Source organism: Nomascus leucogenys, chromosome 5, assembly GCF_006542625.1.
Source record: "Nomascus leucogenys isolate Asia chromosome 5, Asia_NLE_v1, whole genome shotgun sequence".
In the NCBI taxonomy this organism is placed as follows: Eukaryota; Metazoa; Chordata; class Mammalia; order Primates; family Hylobatidae; genus Nomascus; species Nomascus leucogenys.
In genome coordinates this window covers 29,693,712-29,717,509 of record NC_044385.1, presented here as the reverse complement: position 1 = coordinate 29,717,509, position 23,798 = coordinate 29,693,712, and the positions used below count along the sequence as shown (strand labels likewise).

The 23,798-nt window shown below is 36.4% G+C and overlaps 1 protein-coding gene across 1 annotated transcript in view; it reads right to left on the bottom strand.

Annotated features, from left to right (window-relative positions):
* The window catches only part of GPATCH2 (G-patch domain containing 2), a 190,474-nt gene that overhangs the window by 15,466 nt on the left and 151,210 nt on the right, over positions 1-23,798 (bottom strand). Inside the window, exon 9 of the mRNA XM_003265095.4 lies at positions 3,693-3,781. Coding sequence (XP_003265143.1) covers positions 3,693-3,781 — 89 coding nt within the window. The remainder of the gene's footprint in view (positions 1-3,692; positions 3,782-23,798) is intronic.

Sequence of the window (23,798 nt, the reverse complement as noted above, 5' to 3'; positions counted from 1 at the left end):
CCTTTACAGATGACATTTTTCAAACTATAAAATGCATTCTGCTGGCAAACCTTCTTGCTTCGATAGTTCTCAATTTTATAATAGTAAATCTACATCCTTTGCTACTGAGACATCCACTGTCTTTCGGTATGTGACTTTGAATGAGGCAGAGAACAAGCTATACATTAAAAAAATCGGTATCTAACCTTATCAATATTCATTTTACTTTGTCAATACAAAATACAAAGGTGAAAGAGCAGTAAGTAAGCTAAAGCACTGAAATAAATTTGGTGTTCCTGTCACAATTAATAAATGTTCAAATGATAACACTGCTGGTTAGTCCAGAGCTTTCTAAAGCGACTGAAATTATGCTTCAAAGCTATTGCTAAAAGAGGGTGAGAAAAATTTTCAATACACTAGCAGGTAAACGTAATCAATTCTGGGTTATTAATTTCACAGGGGGCCTTAAATCTTTTATTAAAAGTGTTATTTATTATGAATACAATTTATCTTTGGTCATAAATTGTTATACAAACACAGTTTTGGATTTAAAGTGCCTAATTATAGTTTTCTGATAATTTTTTGGTAAATCCTTTCTAAACTTGCTGTTTGATTGTATAATATTTCACATATAAATCAGAGGGGATTATCAAACAATATTCAAGCTGTCAGTCTTTTAACTCTTACTCCCTATTTCAAATAAAAGAGAGTTATCATCTGCATTTTTCTTGTTTAGAGTTAATGCTGACTAAAGGCAAAAGAAACTGAAAATATATCTCAACTCAATGTGTTTTTCAGGAGTTCTGCAAGGGCCTTTAAAAGGGCAAGAATATTGTCCTTAGCTAAAATTCAGAAGTTTACAAATATAACTAACTCTTATTATGTGACTGACTCTTTTTCAGAATGTGAAAACTGTAATTTTCAGAGACAAGATGATCTAGGATTCATACCCTCATTATCAAAGTGTATTTATGCAAAAACATTTCTTACTTGAATTTGGATAATAATCTTCACCTTAGATTTGATTCATTAGTATTAAAAGATATTCTATTTAAAACTGAGGACTTTAAGATAAACCTCAATCTCTTCCTCTTAGAGAAAAACAGTTATGCACAGATTTTAAAAATGCGTCGAAAATGAGTGATGCAATTCTCCTGCTCCACTACTTTTTGAGTAATTAAAAGTGCATTAAATTTCTATGAATTTTATCTTCTAAGTAAAAATGTAGTAATACCAACATCCTGAATATTAAGAGAATCACAATTTTGAAATATAAAATCTGGAATATGCTGGTGTAAGCTTATAAAAAAAACTGTTTTAGGCTAAAGTTCAATGTTTGTACCCATATGCCATATAAATGATTTCTTCTGATGTTACTGAGTTGTAATGTCAAAATCACCTTGAAGAAATAATTATATTATCCGCTCCTCAACCATTGTGCATTTTCCTTCTCATTTCACATATGTTCGGAGTGTTAGGATGTGACCCCAGTATTTTCTTTTCCTTATTGCTGCCACTAAGGTGCTTTAGTAGCATTCCTAAGATTGTTCTTGTACTGTTTCTGCTGCTAATGCTTGAATCAATGAAAAATAAGAAAATTCAGGGACCATTCAACTGAAATGTAGATGTTAAAGAATCCTATACCTGCCTTATGAAAGATCTGAACTGCAAGACTGATGACATGTGTTTCATCTCTTCCTGTATGAAGAGATATATTAGAAGTATTTCATGAATATTCGCATTTCTACATATAGTAGTGCGTTTAAGTCAGCATATGCAATAGGACAATCTTTATATATATGTAATGTGTATATAAAGAATATATATATATATATATATATACTTACAAAGAGGCTGTAAGTACATTGTTATGGAAAGAGCATGGATTTAGGAGTTATGCAGACCTAGGCTTGAAACCTTCCCTTGCGTTCAATAATTCTGTCATCTTAGGTAGCTAACCTAACACTTCTTTGCATCTTCATTTTATGAACTGTAAGGTGATGATAACGCCATCTCCCTCATACAGTTGTTATAAAAATCAAATAATAAAGTTTCTGGTACACAGTAGGTACCCAACAAGTGGAAAATATTATTCTATACAAATACAAATGCACTCTACACATAGGTGTTTCCTAATCTTGAAAATTCAAAACAGCCAGAAGATGATCAGGTATGCATCTAAATGCATAATTTTATAATCTAGTCCCTTATACAGAACAACTGCATTAGAAGTGCTCCAATTTTAAGTTATTCTTCAATTTTCTAGTGCTTAACTATGGAATAGGTTCCCTAATAGAGAATGTGGCTGGGTTGGGTGGCTTGTGCCTGTAATCCCAGCACTCTGGGAGGCCGAGGTGGGCGGATCACCTGAGGTCAGGAGTTCAAGATCAGCCTGGCCAACATGGTGAAACCCCGTCTCTACTAAAAATACAAAAATTAGCTGGGCGTGGTGGTGGGTGCCCATAATCCCAGCCACTTGGGAGGCTGAGGCAGGACAATTGCTTGAACCCTTGAGGCGGAGGTTGCAGTGAGCCAAGATCACACCGCTGCATTCCAGCCTGGGTGACAAGAGTGAAACTCCGTCTCAAAAAAAAAAAGAGAGAGAGAATGTAAGCTTCACATCTTTTTTTCCTCTTAAACTCACCATGCAACCCCACCCCCATAAAACCATGCATATACTTACATATATTTTTCTTTTTACTGTTAACTCTCCTGTTGATAGGAATCTTATTTTCATAGTCTATAATTAAAATCACTTTTCCTATAAAGGCTGCCCAAATGAAGCTAAGAGAAAATTTCTAAATGTGTATGGTTAAAGATCCCAGACAATAGGTCAAGGCTATTATTCTTTGTATCTACACTGAAAAACATTTTCTCATACAGCTTGCTGCATCACAAATCCATTATGGTTAACTGCTGTTTATTTATATGTGAGTGTCTACATTTTAATGCCCACTTGGCTTCCTCCTATCACTGTGTCTCCCTTACCACTGCTCTTGCATGAGATTTTCAATACATACTATTTTATTCATAACATTCACTACAAGGCGAGTCTTTGCCCTTTCAGGAAGTAAGGATTCCTGTCCTCTCCGATCTACAGTGACTTCCCTCTGATCAGTACTTGTAGCCTTCTCAATACCACACTCATTATTAGAATGGCATATTATTAGAATGTCATGATTTTTGAGGTAGAAATGAGAGCTTTCTCAATCTAGTACTAACGTTGTCTAAAGAAGGAATGAGGAATCTAAGACTGCTACAGAGCTGGGACTAGAAACCAGACTGCCACATTCGCTCAGTCAGGTTTCCATCTCCTACCACATGGGGTCTTATGTTTTGGGGCTGCGGCTATACTTTTTGAATTTATTACTATTAATCTCTTCTGGGGTTATTTCTCATTTCATCTATTTATGCCTTATTTTCCCAACAAGACTGTAAATTTACAGAGGCCAAAGATATAGCCTTTGAAGTTTTTGTATCCTGTTAATACCTTACACGAAATCTTGCATTTGGGCAGGGATGTAACATATATGTTAACCTGGAAGATCTACACACAGAGCATGCAATACATCCTGATACCACATGCAAATGATTTAACAGTTTCTTGCAAATGTGCTTCTTCATTGCAAGTGATTAAGAAGTATTTACATTTTATTCTTCATGATTTATGAACTCTACGTTTGTGCTCCACTCTAACCCTGCTTTTGTTTTACCTGCGGTAGTAGGTCCAGGCAAAGGTGCGGCTTTTCTTCTCCGTTTGATATCTCCCGTGCATAAGGATCCTAAATGCATGCTTGTTTGCCTACGAGTAATTATCAGAAAAAAACTATTAACAAAGAAGAAAAAAATGACACATAAATACACAGCTTGTATCATCTGAACCTAAATCAAAACATTCTCAACAAAGATGGAGCTGCATAGTAAAATCACCAATCTTGTTTATATCGAAACATAATTACGTTTGTTGACAAGCGTTCAGCAGCTAAATGCGCCATCATAAATTGTTACTGGAATGAATAATATAAAAGGAATGCTTTTTAATTTTCAAAACTGGCAATCTTTCTGGCTCAACATAAAATCAAGCACTGTTGCTTCTGACAGGAAAATAGCTAAGATTAATTATCTAAAGAGATCACAATATTGTTGCTAGGTTATCAATTGGTTACTAATGCTTTACTGTCAGAACAACATTTATTACAGGAAAAGTATGATCAATTTCTTTTAGGATATTATGCAGCAGTGAATTCTCTTAAAACATTTTAAATAGAAGGAAATAGTGATGCTTCCCTTATAATTTATATGATTAGAATTCTTCAGTTAATTATTTATTAGCTGAGTGAGAAAACATAATTTGAATGCATTAATGCTGGTTTACTGCTATTTAACAGTCTAACATGATACTGGATTATATTTGTAAAAACATGATATATAAAAACGGAGAAGTGGATCTTCTGCTATTTTTGGAACCAGCTATTATACAATTAGATTCTTCTGTCTAATCTTGGTCTCCTAAATTGAAAAGTTATATAGAAAAATAAGAAATGGGCCAGTTAGAAGTCAAGACGAATACAAAAAAGAAAGGATTTAAAGTCTTCAAACTTTTCAAGCTATAGAAAGATTCTGTGTTCATTTCCTGCATCATAATCCTTGATGCAGGGTTGGGATAGGGCCTGTGGAACATGAAGTAGAAATAAATGAGGCATGTTTATGACAGCACATGTTCTTTTAGTAAGGCAGAGAGATATCTGACAGTATCCTGAGGTTTTAAAGAAACTAATTTGAAAATAAACAGATTATTAGGAAGAAAAAAAGGGAAAAATTAACTAAAATTAATTCAGGTAAAATTCAAAATTCAAGATATATATTTAAACACATATACTCAGATGGTTAAATATAATGAAAAATTAGTGCTGGAGAGTATAGTTATTTCAAATACAGATTTTATTTATAAAGCACAAAGTACAGTCATAATTAACGATCTGAGTAATCCAAGGGCCACATGCAGTCAAAAAAACAGACCACAAAACCTTATCAACATATCTTACCAGTAAATGAGCATTTGTCTAGTTTTCTTTTACCTTTTTATTGAGCGCATACTGTTTCTGTTACAAAATAATTATACTTATTAAAATATTTCAAAAACCCTTTCAAAAATTCATTCTGTTAATGACTAACTTAGCTCTGCTTGGCTCTCCAAATGTTCATTAACATGCATGACTATAACATTTTTATTGCATTTTGAGGTATGGTCTTGGCTCATGATGCCAAGAAAAATGAATAGTTATGACTGTGTCTACTTTTTAAGATTATATATACAGTTTTAAAAAGTAGAATGATGTCGCAGAGAAGACATATTCTTTTTGTACAAATTTAAAGTTATTCCTTTACTTATTCAGCAAACATTTATCAGTATCTATTATGGACTTAGCATAAGACTCCAGTGGTGGTGAAAATGGGGAGAGGGGAAAGAGAAGATGAAAGATACAAAGGAAATGAAACTTTCAGTTCTCATTATTGGAAGAATTTAAAGTCAGAGTGGTGAAAGAAAACATAAATATGTGTATATGAAATAATTAGGTACAGTGGTAGTGGCGGCAGGCATAACCAACTTTATTAACGACTAGTAAAGACTATATTATTTAGTCCTTACAACAATCCTAAATATGCTGCATCAAATATACATTTTTTCCTTGGTAGGATAAAATTTATGCTTCCACGGAAAAACTATGCTTTCAGGAGTATACCCTTTCGGTCATTGAATGCTAATTCTATGGAAGCTATTTTACAACTCTACCTTGTAGCTAACCAAAAGCAATGGGAAACATTTCTTAACTACAGAAACACAAATAAATTATGTCCTGTGGAATGACAACCCTTCTTTCTGTGGAAAAGCTAGTTTTGGGTCCATTTAAACAATCATTTCATTACTCCTTTACTCTATACACTTGAGCTTCTTTAACTTCTCCTTTCAACTGGATATAACATCTGCCCAGTTCCCTCATTAGCTAACGAGTTAAATAAAATCTTTAACACATACCCACTTTATATCCATATGAGTCATAATATTACCTTTTTGTAAAAAAGTGTCCTTTCACGTATCTTATCTCTATTGAAATCTCCCCTTAGCAAAAGACTGGAGTAAAGTTTACCTTCTGTAGAGCATATACCAGACAGGCTCAGATATCAGAAATAGCTGAAGAGGAGGGGAAGGTACCATTCTGAAAACAGGGAATAAAGTGGGAATCTGAATTCTGCAGTGTGGGTCTTCTGTAATTAAGCTGTGAAAACCAACTCATGAACTAGCTACTTCTGATCCTCTGTTAAAACATAATAAATATTCTTACAGTTTAAGCCACTGCAGGTCAGGTTTTCTATACTTGCTGCTGAACGAATTCCTCAGTGATAAAGAGTTTGCTCTGTTCAGGGAGTTATGAGTAGTTCAGGATTTCTGCAGAGCGGTGTTTGCAGAAGGGACTATAACACGAATGGAAAAGAGCACTGGGGCTGGATCCTGGGGCCATACATGCAACCTTTGCCCCATGAAGGTGTTTGGACTTAACAGCGATGTGGAGTCATAAAGATTTGATAAAAGGAGACAAAGTAGACCAGACGCATGGGTGCTGGTAGAGAGCTCGAGTTGGACAGGGTTGAGACTGAAGAGGGAGGAGACCAACTAGGTTTGTCATAGTTCAGACACACACACTTCCTCATCTCAGTTATAATAACTAAAGAATGATGCAAGTTACTGCACAATGAAACTTCTTGGTTGTACAAATATTAAATATCAATAAAAATTTAAAAAGAATTAAGGCTGGTTTTATTGATTTCAGATACTTTTAAAGCTCAAACTAAGCTAAAACAATTAGCCAGGGCACGTTTCTTAAGAAACACATTTTTAGAAATAATCAGAAGAAATACTTGAGTGTCTGATATTAGATGCTCACTGTGACTATTAATACCATTGGTTTCTACTTACTTTGTTCTTGCACTAGTTGTATATAATTGGAGTATTCTAATTGCTTGAAAATAACTCTCCCAAGTCAATATTGCCTTTATAACTATTTTTTCATACTTCTTAAAATTTACTATGTAGGCCTATTTACAAAGATAGTGAAAAACAAACTTCAGGAACAACCAACTCCCTCTTCTAAACCTTTTTTTTTTCCATCTGCTGGACCAAACATTTTGGGTATCTTCACAGAACAAATGAAATATAACATTTTCATTCAACTCCCTTCCCCCACCCCCAACATAGCTACATAAAGGAAAAGAGAAAAATGTTCAAGGAGAATAAATAAACTCAGCAACACCAAACCTGAAGACCTGAACCATAAGAAAAACAGCTAGCTGTGTATTTCAGTAATTCCATCAAGAATTGACTATCTGCTACAGAGCATTGAGAGATCTGGATTATTGATCCATAAAATTACCCCATTTAGGCTTGCCCCACACCTCCCTTCTTTCAGACAGGTGCAGTGGAGTTGCTACAAATGACACCAAGTAAGGTCTACTCTGTTATTTAGTTGTCACTCTTAATGTAAACCATAGCAGTTATTTTTTAATTTAAAATCAATGAATGTCTCAAAGGCAGCCTTGTTTCTTCAGTCTAAATGAGTCATTTGTCTTTGCAAAGCAGAACATTTGGAGTACTACTCAAGGTGATCGTCGGCATTTTCTGTTACTTTCTTCTGTGGTGTTTTGAGAATGACAATGCAACGTCCTAGGAACAGACCCAAAGTTATTAAAGAACAATATTAAGATCCTTTTGTAAGGTGTATCAGAAAAACACCAATCAACTAGATATGTGTTTTAGCTGGGATATTTGCATGGGGAGGAAAAGAAGGGAGACAAATCAAAACCAACCTATCCTGAAGTGGAAAGGATAAAGAAATGGTGCATTTTTGTTACAGGTCTGTCACTTACAATTTGAAACATGGTTTCCCATGTATTACTTCTGAAAATTTTCCTATTAAATATTAGAAAAGCAGAACTCAAAAAGAAATCTTTTTGTTTTATTTTGCTTTTTAAACCGACTTCACTTGGTTTATCCCCATCATTTGCTGCAGGCTATCTTTTCAATGGGGTGGCGGCAGGAAGCTGGACATCTTATCTGGAGGGAAAAAAGTAGAAACAAAACAAAACAAAACAACAACCCAATAAACTCAAAACAAAAAACAGAGACAAAAACTCTACTGAGAACCACCTTGCCTGAAAACCTGGCTTTTGACATGGGCTGACAAGGACTGAAGCAGGCAGTGTCAAACGCAATAACAGTAAAGAGAAGACAATAGGAACTTGTCTCTTCATTGTATGCAATTACAAACAGAAGCTTTTCAGAGAATTAGGCCTAGATAAAGCTGCCCCCTGGATAAAATGTGTTCCCAAGCAGCCTCGGACAAGCTGCAGAAGAGAGACAAACAGACGTGACTATGGGCCCTGGCATTTGGCAAGAACACTCACTGTCAGTTAGAAAAATATCAGCCTGGACAGGGCATCAGCTGCACAGAAATAAAGCAGGTCTGTAGTGTCACTGGAGGAGCATTCCAATGGCAGAGAGAAGGATGGGGGCTGGGAAACCCAGCCCCATGTGAACTTCCTTTTCTAGGTCCAAATTACCCTCTCCGCCTTACTTGGTGTCAATATGTCTCAATGTATTAAACTGAACAGACAGACATCAGTATCCAGCTTTTTTTCCTTTAGTACCCAAATGCACAATACAATAAGTATCACGCACTTTCAAGTATAAATGTTTTTTAACGACTAGGAAGATTGAATTAAATCCTTGTTTTTCTGGCCGGGTGCGGTGGCTCATGCCTGTAATCCCAGCACCTCGGGAGGCCGAGGCGGGCGGATCGCGAGGTCAGGAGATCGAGACCATCCTGGCTAACACGGTGAAACCTCGTTTCTACTAAAAATACAAAAAATTAGCCGGGCGTGGTGGCAGGCGCCTGTAATCTCAGCTACTGGGGAGGCTGAGGCAGGAGAAGAGCGTGAACCCAGGAGGCGGAGCTTGCAGTGAGCCAAGATGGCTCCACTGCACTCCAGCCTGGGCGACAGCGAGACTCTGTCTCAAAAAAAAAAAAAAAAAAAAATCCTTTTCTTTTTTTTTGCCCCCCATTTTTGAGACAAAGTCTCACTGTCCCCCAGTTTGGAGTGCAGTGGCGCTGCTCACTGTGACGTCTGCCTCCTGAGCTCAAGTGATTCTCACACTTCAGCGTCACGCTCACCCTCCCGGCACCCCCACCCCCCTCCCCAGGGAGCTGGGACTACAGGCGCACACCACCACGCCCTGCTAATTTTTGTATTTTTACTAGAGACGGGGGTTTCACCGTATTGGCCAGGCTGGTCTCCAATTCCCGACCTCAGGCTATCCGCCCACCTCTGCCTCCCAAAGTGCTGGGGTTACAGGCCACTGCACCCAGCCAAATCCTTGTTTCTAATGGTGGTGGTTTCCTTCAAAGCAGCTTTTTGTGCGTGATCTCTTTGGACATTCATAGCAACCCTCTGCATTTGGTATCGTGGATCACAGCCTGACCAGTTCTTGGCTCTGGTCTTCTCTCTTGATGGCTTTGGTCATTTGACTTCACATTCTGCCTCAATCCCATTTACCTTCTCTTTGGAACAAACCTGACCTTAGCAAGAGGTGGTTTAAGTTTTAGCTCAGTGCACTGAAGTTAGTACTTGGGTTTCAGTAATTGAGTCCAAGCTTTATTCTAGACTTACCCTACCTTACCACAAACCTTGTAGTAACTCAGTTCTTTCAGAACTCGGTAATTGCCTTGACCTCCTAGATGCTCAATTCCTGGCCATGAAATGGAATCTGGTGATGGAAGCTCTTTCTGATGCTGCCTGCCGACCCTTCTCCAAGCATCAGTTGCCCCTGGCTCCTATCCCTGTTCACTGCCTACCTGTTGGCAACTCTTGACTCTATGTTGATTAACCTTCCACCACATGTAGTCTGAGGCTCCACCGCTTAGATAGAATGATCTGCCTGCCACTGTGTAGTTCCTCTCACTGCTTCAGATGGATCTGTCCTGTTAGTGCCTCTTCCACTCTAGTCAGAGGATTCGAGTCCAAACTTCCTTCTTCCCAGTCTGCTTTATCCTGCTACAAGTAATTGGCGGCCTCTTCTGGAGCTACTGTTTATTGTGTTTCCTATGTGCCTAGTGTGAGTGAGCCACTGATATGGACAGGAGACAGGGAAATACTGGGTAGAAGAGGGCAGTACCCCGGCAAAGGTCCCACCCTCAAGCCTGGAAACCTATGGTCCTAAATGAGAACAGGCATTCCTGTTTTTGTGCCCAAAAGTTACCTCTGGCCTGCCACACCTCCCTATCCTGTACCCATATAAACCCCAGGCCCCAGGCTCCAGCAGCAGACAAGGAGAAGACAGACAAAAGAGCAGAAGCACGGCAGAATGGTGTGGCAGAGAAAAGAGAAGGAGCATCTGAACGTCAAGAAGATTTTGGCTGGGGATAGTCAGAGAGGAGATCGGCCACTGGATGGCCAAATTCCAGGGGAAGAACATCTTCCCACTCCCTCCCCTTTCCAGCTCCCCATCCATCTCACTGAGAGCCACCTCCACCACTCAATAAAACCCCTGCATTTACCATCCTCAAGTCCCTGTGTGACCTGATTCTTCCTGGGTGCCGGACAAGGACCTGGGTACCAAGAGGGCACTGAGCTGGTTAACATGTTAAGCTGTCTGTGGATGGCAAAGCTAAAGGAGTTTACTGTAAGACCCACCATGCCCACTTGGGCTTTGGGAGTCACAAGTATCCACCCCTAGATGCTACTGTGGGGCCAGAGCCCCAAAGTGCTCACCCCTGGCTCCTGTACCTGCCCATCTGCGTGTTTCCCCTACTGTAAGGGGTTTGAGGGCACATGGTGGACCAACAGACAAGCCACACCCCTGTCACACCTCCTGCGACTGGGGACAGGGAACACTCCTGTTTTAGCACCACGGTGTCAGAAGGCTTCTGAAGGAGCTCAAGGGCCTCATTTCACTCCTGCTGCCACCCTGCTAGTGCAGGACTCTCCTGACTCCTCAAAGCAGTGTCAGCAGGGCTGAAATGTAGTGTGCAAGGAGGTGAGATGCAGGGGACAAGGTGGGAGCCTTCAGAAGAGCCAGAAACTTACTGAAATTATGTGCAAAATACATGTATGCATACTTTTCTAGCAAGAGGATGCATGAATTTTATCTGATTCTGCATGATTAATGGAGAAGGTTACCCAAAAAATAGACTCAGTAGTTTTAAACCAAACTATTCACAATCTAAAATAGAAAATACTTGTCTTAAAATGTCATTGGAATATTTAAAATATGCCATATATATAGGTCACCTTTTAAAATCACAATATCAAAAAACACAGAATAGGTGTGTGCACTAAAATAAAATATCCAAATAAATGAATATGCATAGGCCTGGGTTGAAAGGCATGGAAGACTGTGCAACAAAATACTGATGATAATGATTTGTGTGTGATGGCATTTTGTGGGAATTTTCTTCTTTACCCTTCTCATTATTACTATTTTTTCTTACATTAAGCATGCAATGAAAGATACAAATTATAACCAGATTAATTAGAAAAGAGAAAAACAATGGTATTGATAAATGTAAGTGGTTTTGGCTGCTGGATGAATTTCTCAAAGGCAAAGTCAAGCTTTTCACACTGGGGCAGCTGTGGTGTAAATTCAAGCTACAGGTTGCATTGGTTTGATTTGCATTTGGGATGAGCCAGGGAGTCAAGACATGTTCCTTCTTGTATCACCATGTCTACTTTCTCACTAGAGCTTTGAAAAAGTCTGCTTATCGATGTTCGAGAAGACTTTTTATCAGCCTTTGGCATGTTACTTACATTCTCTCTGTCTCAATTTCCTTAACTTCAAGAATTATGATTAGACTAGTGCTTACCTCAAAAGATTTTATTTAGAAATCATTTATGTGAATCATTTTAGCACATGCCTATACATTCAATAACCGTTAACTATTACTCTTACTATTATTATCATCCCCACCCTACAGATAAGCAGCCCAGGCACAAAAAAGTTAAGTAATTTACCTAGAGTCACAGTTAAAGGGAACAGATGGAAGGCACTTTGCCATACAATGCATGCGGAAGAATGCTTATTGTAGGGTGTCACTAAACACATACCAAATAAACACATAGCAGAGTAAACTCATTACATCTGAAAATTGCCATTATGCTACAATAAAGGAAGAATTAGGGTGAAAAAAAAATCATGTAGGCATTTTTTTTGGTAGTTAATAGAAAGGTTAACTTTTTCTTCATTGTCCATTTCTGCTTGCTTTAAATGTGTCATAACATACAAGAATGAAGCACTCATTTTCATTTCAAAAACTCAATTAAAACCCACAAGAGTCCTTGAGACGAAAACCCACTGATATTCTGACACCAGCCTATTGCGCAGATTCTCTCTTGGCCGCCATTTGGTACTTTCTCTTCAAAGATGTCTTGCTTCCTTCATATGGTATGTTTCATGCTTTATCTAAAGCCTAGAGGGACCGCTAGCCTAACGATATCATTCCTTGTATATGTTAAGAAATACATGACACCATATTCCTGAACAGCTCAGTTAAATATTTCTTTTGTACTGCTTCATTATTCCACACAAATGATAACTCAAAATGGTAGCGGCTGTTTTATGAAATTCAGGTAATTATTACAACTTCTTTACTATATGTAAATGAAGACATTCTCACATCTGGGGGGATGTTCAATGGGGTTTCTAAAAATCGATTCGAGAGACCTGCTGTTATATCTTAGCTTACATCATGCCCCGTATTTTTCCAGGTCCTTTAGATTTTTTTTCTAAACAACTGCTAGTCATCGAGACCATATATATGTGCTAACATTAGAGCAACGTATTCTACCTACTTTAAGAAATTTTCTTTCTATGTTTCCTAATTCTGCCCTAAACAATGTTCTTTCTATGTTTCCTAATTCTGCCCATGTTAGAGAGCCTGCTTTTTTCCTTCAGTTCTTAGTGCTCTCAAGTCTAAATGTTCTTTCTCCTCTTTGAACTTTCCTAACCTTGCTACTCTTCCAAGTGTTTTTCTCCGTATTTCCACATCAATCTGTGCATACTGATGTCCATACCTTACCATACAGTATATAGTATTTGCCTCAAGTTGTTCTAAGATTAGAGGAGACTGTCAGCTAAATATATATGGAAAACAACTTGAGGCCAAGAACCATGTCTAATTCCCAGAACCTAGATTTGTTTTTCATATATTAAAAGCACAAGAAAAGCTTATTGAACTAAAATGAATGAAACTACCATAACTACCGTTGTCTCAACATTTCAGGTGGTAATCAATCATGAATTTTTTTAAATAGTAACACTTCTTTCTTGAACCGTTATTTAAATTTACTCAAAAACATTCCCTTAACAACTGACAAATTTTGACAAAATATCAGTTATTCTACTAGATGCTAAACTAAACAGAAGGGTAACATAGCTCCCACCTTCCAGGAGTTCATAGCCTAATGTAGGAAATGAACATGAACAACAAATTACTATGCAATGTAATAAATACACAGGGCTATAGTAGCAGACCACCTCTTTGGGGAAATTGAGGAAAATTCATTTCGCCTGAATTGAAATTGGATATTGTCTCTCCAAGTAGAATCTGATATTTGAGGCATCTTGGAGTATTCTTTTATTCTTCACACCACAGTACCTAGGAAATAGTAGGCACTTCGTAAACTGTTTACCTCATTCTTAGGTATAATTATACATTTCTGGAATCTGTTTATCATTGATATTTAGTATAGAGTTTCAACAATTATGCTCATTGTAATTTGCTTAAAAATGATACCTTGGATCTCACATAAAAACCTATCAAAATAGACTACAGATTCAGATGTAATCCCACACTCTCTCTTTGATAATGACACTATTATTAAATGTTTCCTAGGATGCTGTAGTTGCCATTTATAATATTTGTAATAAAATTATGAGATATTCCTAATATTCCTAACTTTTTTGAGGGAAGTCCACGCATCTACTCATTTTTGGATCTACTTCATCTAGTGCACTATATGATATCTGGATGTGTTTGTTGAATTGACCTTTTACTGTATTCTTCTGTTTGATATCTCAGACTCTAAGCCAAGCTCCAAGTTCCGTTCTGAGGTAGCATGTTAGGACAGACATGTGCTAAGTTCTTTTCTTTCATCAGCACAGGAAATAATAGAATTTAAAGGGCAAAGTAGAGAATATATATATATATTTAATTTTATTTTTCCGTTTAATACATGTTGGTTTCTTAAGTTTTGGAATTTATTATCTGAACTACTACAAACATCCAGGCTCACCGTTTTAACTATATAAAAGATATTATGCCAGTAATTTTTACATAATGTAATCCTCATGAAAACCCATTACATATCTGAGGAATCTGAAGTCCAGAGAAACTGTTACTTGTCAAAGATCCCATGAACAGAAAGTTAAGTTACTGTATTTGTACCAAAGCTTTCTTAACTCCAAGGAACTACTTTTCCCCCGTAACTTACTACATCATCCAGCTTAATTTATTATAACCTACTTAATAAACTTCTGCTGAAAATGTAATGCATGCCATGCCCTATGCCATCAGACAGGAAATACATTTTTAATTGAGAAATAAAAAAGATATGATGTTCATTTTCTAGGGGTTCAAGTCTATTGATCATGTGGGAAAAATGATTCCAACCCAATTTTCAAAGAGAATCCTCAACCAGCATATAAGGGCATTCTAGGCCCCTCAGTGAGAGAACACATTTGCAGAGGCGCAAAGGCATTCAGATGTGCACGTGACATGACATAGCTGTGTCGCTCTGTAGGCAGTTCAGTATAACTGGAGTTGGCACATATGGAGCAGTGGGAGGAGATGACACCTCTCTGCACACATCAAGTTTTAGTAAATTCTATAAATCTGTCTATTCACAATTATCGAAAATTCCCCTTAAGAAACTTCTTATTTAATTTATGCAGTTTATTAATCATACTGACAAATTGAATTCAATGGAAAAAGTCCACTCCATAATTCTCTATAGACACAATTCTGGAAGTTGCTCTCAGGCAGAGATGGAGTCAAATGTGGATCCATTTCCAAGGTAACTCTTGAAGTTGAGAGGCCTCACTCATTCAAGAGAGTCTACAATTTACTTGCATAATTGATTTGGCAAATACAGGCTGAAGGCTGAGTTCAGCTTTGATTTTCTGCAACATGTCCCATGACTTTGCTTGTCGTGCAAAGTAATATGGTAATGATAATGTAATAGTTCTATATGCTATAATGTACATTTTCTGAGTAGGACTACTAAAGAGCAAAGAAAAAATGTGCTTGCTACTTTTATCTCCATATTGAGAAGATAAGACTAAATGTCTTAATATTAGGCCAGAATATCAGAAACTTTTGAAATATATAAGAAGTTATTTCTATTTTGAAATATGTCAGAGAGTGTTACCATGTAAATGCAGACTTACTTGCATTTAGGTTAAACTATTGCTTATTGGTGGAATTCAATTGGAAACCTATGACACAGTTGAAATGCCATTTCCTTTATGCAGAGTCTTCTGATACCTATTGCCAGAAATAATCTCTTACTCATGGGAGAAAACAGTATTTTCTACCTTAAACTACAGCTATATATGTACACAAACTAATATTCTAGCCAGACTGCATATTCCTTGAAGGCAGTAAGGCCCACAACTGATTTATTTCTTTAAGTACATTTTCCTTAGCAGTTACATGCCTTGCCATATCAGGTATTTAATAAATAGTTATTGAATAAAATTTAACAAGGCATGTCAGGGCTTTTTAAAATTAGTAATCTGTTTTCATGTTAACTAGCATTTTTACTGTGGTTCCAATTTCTTTAATATATAAATGCTTAGTTACAGAACACTACAAAACATATTTGTTCCATTTCTTGGGCTTTAGAATAAAAATATCTGCAAAACTAAGCTTGTTAACTGAAGTTAGTTTTTACAGTATATGCATGTATTTTTATTCTAAAATGTTTCCCTTTCTACATAATTTTGCATTTCACTAAGTGTAACTTTATGAAAAGAATGCTTTCAGACCCTCCTCCTCCCTGATAGTTTTTGGTAGATAAATGTTATATCCATAAAACTTTTACAGACTTGTTAGCAAATATTTACTAGACTATAAAACATACTGTGATAGCTAGGTGAGGTATCAGGAGGCTTGTGATAAGTACATGAACATTAATGTTCAACAATTGGGAGGAAGAGGATTTCAGGATTCTCCTAATTCACTTCAATTGAAATAACTGGAAAGTTGGGGAGCATTAGCTTATATTCAGGATAGTTTTGACATTAAGATCTTATAAATCAAAGGCAGTTTATAATTTTGTTAATTATAAACCAAAGGCAGTTTATAATTTTGTTAAATTGGGTCTATTACTTGCTGTATTTAAGAGGTCTACTGACTTTAAATGTCTATGGAGAAAAACACTACCCTACAAAAATTAACTTCAAATATAAACTGTCTTTTCCTCTTCTCATTTTTACAATGCTTTTCTTTAGAAAAACATACAAGTCCCTATGTTTTATAAACTTCAGAAATCAAATGCCAAATGATTCAACAATGATCAGGTTAGTCATGATTGCAAAATGTTGTCAATTTTCTTTGCACATAAGTCGATCTACATACTGTTTAAGTGACTATTTTAGAAGAATCAACAGTTTTGATTAAAGGCAAGATAATAGATTTCAGAAAGCAGTCAAGTTTACTTTTAAATGGCATAGAAATAAGACTAAAAAAAAAACACTGCTGTATAAATTATCCACCATTTGACCTGAGAAAGCTATTTAACCCTTCTATTTCCTCCTATGTAAAATGGGGATAATAAGAATATCTACCTCATAGGGTAATATTGGAAATTCAGTGAGTAAAAATACATCATTAACACTCAATGACTCTTAGCTATTACGGTGTTAGTTATAAACATAATGCGGAAATCTGTTTCTTCAACTAAAGTCATATATTTTAAATTATCTGTTTTTTCATTTCTCCTCACCTACCCATCTACTCATCTTGTGAGGCAGAAGAGCACAGCAGTTAAGAGTGTGGACTCTGCAGCCCAAAGAGTCAAAGTTCAACTCCTGCTCCCTCACTTAACAACTTGGGTGAACCTGGGCAAGTTAGTTAATCCTTTTATGCTTGGCCTTTCTCATGTGTGAAATGGAGATGATGGCAGAACCAATCTCACAGAGTTGATGTGAAGATTAAAGAAATGTGTGCCTCACAGTATGCATTCAATAAATGTTACCCATAATTTCCCACAAAGGAAATTTGTATAAAATAAACTGAATATGGCATAATTTGGCATTTTTGAGGCCCAATCATACGTACAAAACAGTAGAGAAACTCTGTGGTTGAGATCGTATTTTATTGTTACAGTACAAACAGGAAATAGATTTATTAGTAGCTAATAAGGTCTAAATGTATTCTACAAACTAAAATATGAAAGTGTCATTTATGTTAACATGGCAGAACACAGCATACCAAATCATAGTTTCTCAAGCTGATTTCCCACAACACTTTATATCTTTTTTATGACTCTTAAAATCTGCCATAGAGACAGTATAGTTTACTTGAGGAAGTAAAACAAGTTCATTGCAGCTGGTATATCGCATTCAAGGTAAGAAGTAATTGGATATGAGGCTGAAAAAATCAGAAAGGCTAGACCAGGAAGGCCTTGCAAGCCATGTTTCGGACTTGGTTTTAAGGCAATGAGAAGCCATTAAGAATTTTTAAGTAGGCCAGCAGGATGATTTATGCCTGTAATCCCAGCACTTTGGGAGGCTGAGATGGGAGGATTGCCTGAGGCCAGAAGTTCAAGACCAGCCTGGGCAACATAGCAAGACCTTATCACTCCAAAAAAAAAAAAAAAAAAAAAAAAGGCAGGCATAGTGGTATGCACCTTAGTGCTAGCTACTTGACAGGCTCAGGCACAAAGATAGCTTGAGCCCAGGAGTTCAAGGTTTAAGTATACATAAATAGATTTGGGTTCCCCAAAAGTCATTCTGGTTATGATGTGGAGAATGGATAAAGAGAACAAGGGTGAGAGATTGAAAGGAGTGAAAGACAGAATCCGGGTTTTTCTGGCCAGAATGTAAGTTCCTGGAATGCAGACAGAATAGGATCTGGGTTCCACACATATCACCTAGCCTAATGTCTTTTATATACTCAGAATAAAAGGCACTTAATGCTGTGTGAAGGACTGCATGAAACATCATTTTTTTCTAGTAACAGACAATACCATCCTAAAAGAAATAAAATCCTGACCACTTAGCACTGTAATAATTTATTTACTCACTTAAAAATAAACATGCTATGTAGAAGCCCTGAAGTCCTAGAATTTAACAAAAGAAAAACGTTATAATTAAGAGTACTCTGGGAATATGGTGGCAATGACGCTGTTGTTGAATGTATATAATAACATGTGGCATTACCAAAAACCCCTGGACACTAATACCTAGCCAACAAGGTATTCCCCAAACCCTCCCCTTCTCATCCTCAAACAGGTGATTGGATATAAATCACTGGCACCTGGGCAGGAAAAAGCAGAGGAATCTGCAAATGGCCCCAAGCACAGGAAAATCTCCAAAGCTCTACCACTCAATGGAAAGTATGGGGAGACAAGATGAACACACGTGCTAAACTTAGGAGGGGTACTGAAAGATTCCAGTTTATAAATGAGTGCAAGCGGACCAAGATGTAATAGTTCTGTGGTGTTGGATTAGTTGGATCATATAAACTCTTGAAATTAAAAAATTAAAGTGATTTCCCAGGATAAAAATCCCACACCAAGGAAAAACAGTGGAAGTAGAAGCGAACTGGAGCTGAACAGAGGCCAAGGGGAAAAGGAAACAGAAGGTCTAGATAAAAATACTGAGAGGAATAGAAGAGGCAGATATTGGAAAATATGAGGCCAGAATTTTGACTAGTTTATGAAAATAACAGAAGAGAGAGGTATAAAGCCATGAAATTAGAAAGCTATCCTGTCTCATGTCTCCTTCTTAAAAGTACAGGAAACCTCATTCAGAACAGCATTGCAGATACATAAATAAGAATGATTATTAAAAGGAAAAAATAAGGTCCTTAGAGACTGTAAGAGTACTCTAGATATGCCCACAAAAATGAAAACTGTACCTGATAATTCTATAATGAGTTAAAGGAAATTAAGAAAATGATAGAAGATACATGAAAAAGTCACAACTAGAGAGGTTGAGAAATAAAGGGACTGGATAAAAGGAAGATTTAAAAGAAGAGATGATAGCATTTAGGAAGCAATTAGAAATAAAAGGAAAAAAATCATTTCAGAAATTAAACTAAAAGGAACAGAGGAGTGAGCCATGTGATGGAGAAGTAGAACATGAAAATATAATAAAAATGGAAAAGGCAAAAAATAAAAACTTTAAAAATTAAAAAAAGAAATTAAAAGGATTAGAAAGTGATAGTTACAGGAGATAGGCAAAGAAGATCCAACATAAGTATAATAGAAATTTTTAAAACAACAAAGTTAAAGCAACAAAACAAAACAAATATAAAACATTATAATTGGAGAACATCTTGAAATTTATTTTTAAAATGAGATGGTTTGCCTGTGTCCTCACTCAAATCTCAACTTGAATTGTATCTCCCAAAATTCTCACATGTTGTGGGAGGGACCCAGGGGGAGGTAACTGAATCGTGGGGGCTAGTCTTTCCCATGCTATTCTCATAATAAGGAATAAGTCTCCTGAGATCTGATTGGTTTATCAGGGGTTTCCGCTTTTGCTTCTTCCTCATTCTCTCTTGCCACCAACATGTAAGAACTGCCTTTCATTCTCCACCATGATTCTGAGACCTTCCCCAGCCATGTGGAACTGTAAATCCAATTAAATCTCTTTTTCTTCCCAGTCTTGGGTATGTCTTTATCAGAAGCAGGAAAACAGACTAATATATAAAACCATAATAACTAGCTACCAAAAAAGCATAACTTCATCCCTGGGAAAAATCACCTAAAATTATCAACATTAGAATGTAGTCTAGTCAAACTCTTGGCCTTTAAAAAAGGAAAATACACATTGAGCATCTAGGCAAAACCAAGTCACTTTTATGTCTAAGAAAATCAGACTATATCAGATATCAAAAGTAACGTTTTATACAGGCATTGGAGTAACATATTTAAGATAGTTAAGAGAAGAAAAACATGAGCCATGGATGGCATATCTGGCCAAAATGACCTTTAAATATACAGTTCATGCATAAACTGCTAATAACAAGCAAGAACTCAGGAAATATTGTTTGAATGAGTACTTCCAGAGGAAATAACTAGAGAATAAACTTCAGACAAAAAGAGTACGGAAGCATTGACTTAAGATTTTGTGGTAATCATTGAATGTATATTTACTTATAAAACTAAAACTGAATGGACTGAACTAAAACTAAATAAAACTAGAACTGAAAAAAAAAAGGAGGCAGTATAGTACTAAATGGCTGTATGTGTCGGACAATGTACACACAGTATAACTACCTGAAAGTGGATGAAAATACTTGTTTTTTCTTTCTTTCTTCCTTTTTGTGGAGAATGGGTTCTTTCTATATGGCCCCAGCAAGTCTCAAACTCCTGGGCTCAAGCTATCCTTCTGCCTCTGCCTCCCTAAGTGCTGGGATTATATCCATGAGCCACCATGCCTGGCTAAAAATGGATGAAAATCAAAAGTATATACGAAAAATAAAATAAATTCCCTGACTGTCTTATAGATATTAACAAATGAAAGGAGGGCACATGAGGCCAGCTAACTTCAATATTGCTCACAGTAGGGAACCAGCAGCAAGGGGCCTCAAAGAGGAAGGGAAAGGGCCTAAGACTGTTATATAGAGGTAATAATAAACAGGTAATCATTAGAAAAAAAAAAGCCTTCTTCAAAGTCCAATGGTATACCAGACTGAGAATGAGGGCAAGAAAAAGGAGAAAAAGAAAGGTAAAGGTCGTAAGAGAGGGAGAGAGAGAGAGATGTCTGCTTCTCTTAAAAACAGGGAAACAAAAGCCAATGAAATGATATATCGGCTGGGCGTGGTGGCTCACACCTGTAATCCCAGCACTTTCCGAGGCTGAGGCAAGCGGATTGCCTGAGGTCAGGAGTTTGAGACCATCCTGGCCAACATGGTGAAACCCCGTCTCTACTAAAAATACAAAAATTAGCTAGGTGTGGTGGCGGGTGCCTGTGGTCCCAGCTACTCAGGAGGCTGAGGCAGGAGAATCGCTTTCACGAACCTGGGAGGTGGATGTTGCAGTGAGCCAAGATCATGCCACTGCACTCCAGCCTGGGTGACAGAGTGAGACTCCGTCTCAAAGAAAAAAAAAAAGGATATATCATAAGCAAAACAAAACCCATTTTGGGGAAGAAACAAATGGAGGGAACCAGGTAGAAGCGAGACTTCTTTGAAAATAACTGCTTGTGAAAATTTGATTGTGGATCCCATGAGTATTTTTATATTATTATAAAACAAAATTAAATACATTAAAAAGAAACCTGTTGCTGAAAATGACACTAATTATACATTGGTATACCTATACTCAGAAACTATTTCAAGTTACTTTAAAACACAGGAAAATGACTGCATATTCCTAGCGTACTTATGGTACGTACCAAATAAAAATAGAAAAAAGAAAAAACACTTTTTAGTGATTATTGTACTGGTAGTGATGATAGTATGGTGATTCTGAGATTGCTGTCTGTGTATGGTGGGGTAAACAAAATGAGTATTCCATTGTCATTGAGATGTAATATTTTTAATATGGTTGGAAAAAGATTAAAATCAATGACAGAAAGTATAAACAATAAAGTCTTGAATTTGAACTGGAACTATCAGTATGAATCAATATGATTTTTCTTAAAAAAAAAGAATCCTAACTCATTTATCTGAAAAGACCTAGAAACACAGACATTCCTAACATCCAGACTGTGGTTTCTAAACCTATTTCCTATTATAGTAAAGGAATCAGCACTTCTTGGAGAAGTGGGTGACTCCTGGTCTAAGCCAGAAAAGGTCCAAGAAAAGCCTAGAAAATGTAAACATACCAGAAAGCAAAGACTGGCAGCAAAGAAGCACACAACTAACTTAAATAATATCCCATTGGCCACAGATGGGACAATTTTAGCATCAATTAGAATTGTAACTAATGGACGAAACATATCAAATGTGTTTAAATCAGTGAGTTCACCTTTGGAAAATGTTAGGAACCAATTCATTTTGAAAACTGACATCCAAAGAGGGGAAAGAATCAAGTATTTCTCTTGCTTTCCCTGCATGATCTGTACCTTAAAGTAATCACGTAGTTGGAGAGGAGGAAGTTTTCAAGAGAAGTAACTAGAACATATTAAAAGAATTAACACAGCACTATTTTACAACCCTTAATGAATAAATCTGGGCAATAATCATCATGGCAAATAAATCATGGAAAGAGATATAAGTGAGGGAAGTACACAGTATCACCTTTGGAACAATCTTGCCAAACAAAACAAAACACCAAACCTGAATCTCTAATCAGTTCTCTAGATCTAAATACCAATTACAGGAAACACAGAGGACAATGGAGTATGTTAAATGACACCATGTAGAGAAAATCAGCAACATTCCAATATGTGAATATGTGAGAAACTTTACAGGCCAAACACCTGATGTCTTCAACCGAAAAATGTCAAGGAACGCACGCACACACACACACACACACACAGAGAGAGAAAGAGAAAGAGAAAGAGAAAGAAGAGAGAGCTGGAGAAGGGGAATTTATATATCAAAGGGAATCTGAGAGATTATAATGCAATAAAACAATAAAGGAAATGTAAATATCAATTGCATATACATATTCATATATAAAGGGATTATTGTTATTTTTTATAGATGGGATAATGATACTGAGACTTCGTTTCTTTTTTAAGAAGCTGTTACCTTTTAGAGAAGCACACTGATGTATTTCAGTTGAAATAAAGGAGTTGGGGGGTGGGGGGATACAGATGAAACAGGGTTTGTCACACATTGATAATTCTCTAAGTCAGTTAATAGACACAATGAGTTTATATTTTTGTCTGTATTTCTGTATATAATAAAATTTTCTATGATAAAATATTGTTAAAAATTGCTTTCATCATCCTGACAATGTAAGTGAAAAATCATCTTTTCGATCCTTAAGATTGCCAGTATAAGTCATTACAGCTTTTTCAAGGCTTCATGAAGGAGACTCTTCACAATTTTTAAGTGACCAAATGTGAAATTAAATTAAGTTATCCATGAGGTCTAAATCATGTAGTCTGCATAGATCCCTGGACTGTAACTTGATTTAAAAAGATTACAAAAATCTTTATCTGAGGTTTATTGTCCTTAGAAAGGATAATACATAGTTTTTATTCCATCTTTCTAATTAGTAATTTAAGCATATGTTCAGCATTTAACTCTAAATGTTTGCATTTTCCCCAAGCTCAAAGACAGCTGTCCAAGATTTGAATGCCAGAAAACATTTAAATATCAACATCTGTTGAATTATGTTAATTTAGTGTAATATAATTGGGCATGAGTTGGAACTGATCAGAAGTATATGAAATAAACAAAGGTAAATTCCCACCAATATCTTGGTATACAAACAAATCACTAAGGAATGATGAAAAACAATTTGAAAAACAATTATTTCTACAAAAAAAGCAAAGGAAAGGTACTGATTATAAATAAATTGATTCTTTTAAAAACATAGTTCTAACTCTTAGGACATTATCTTGCTATTTTTAAATTGTT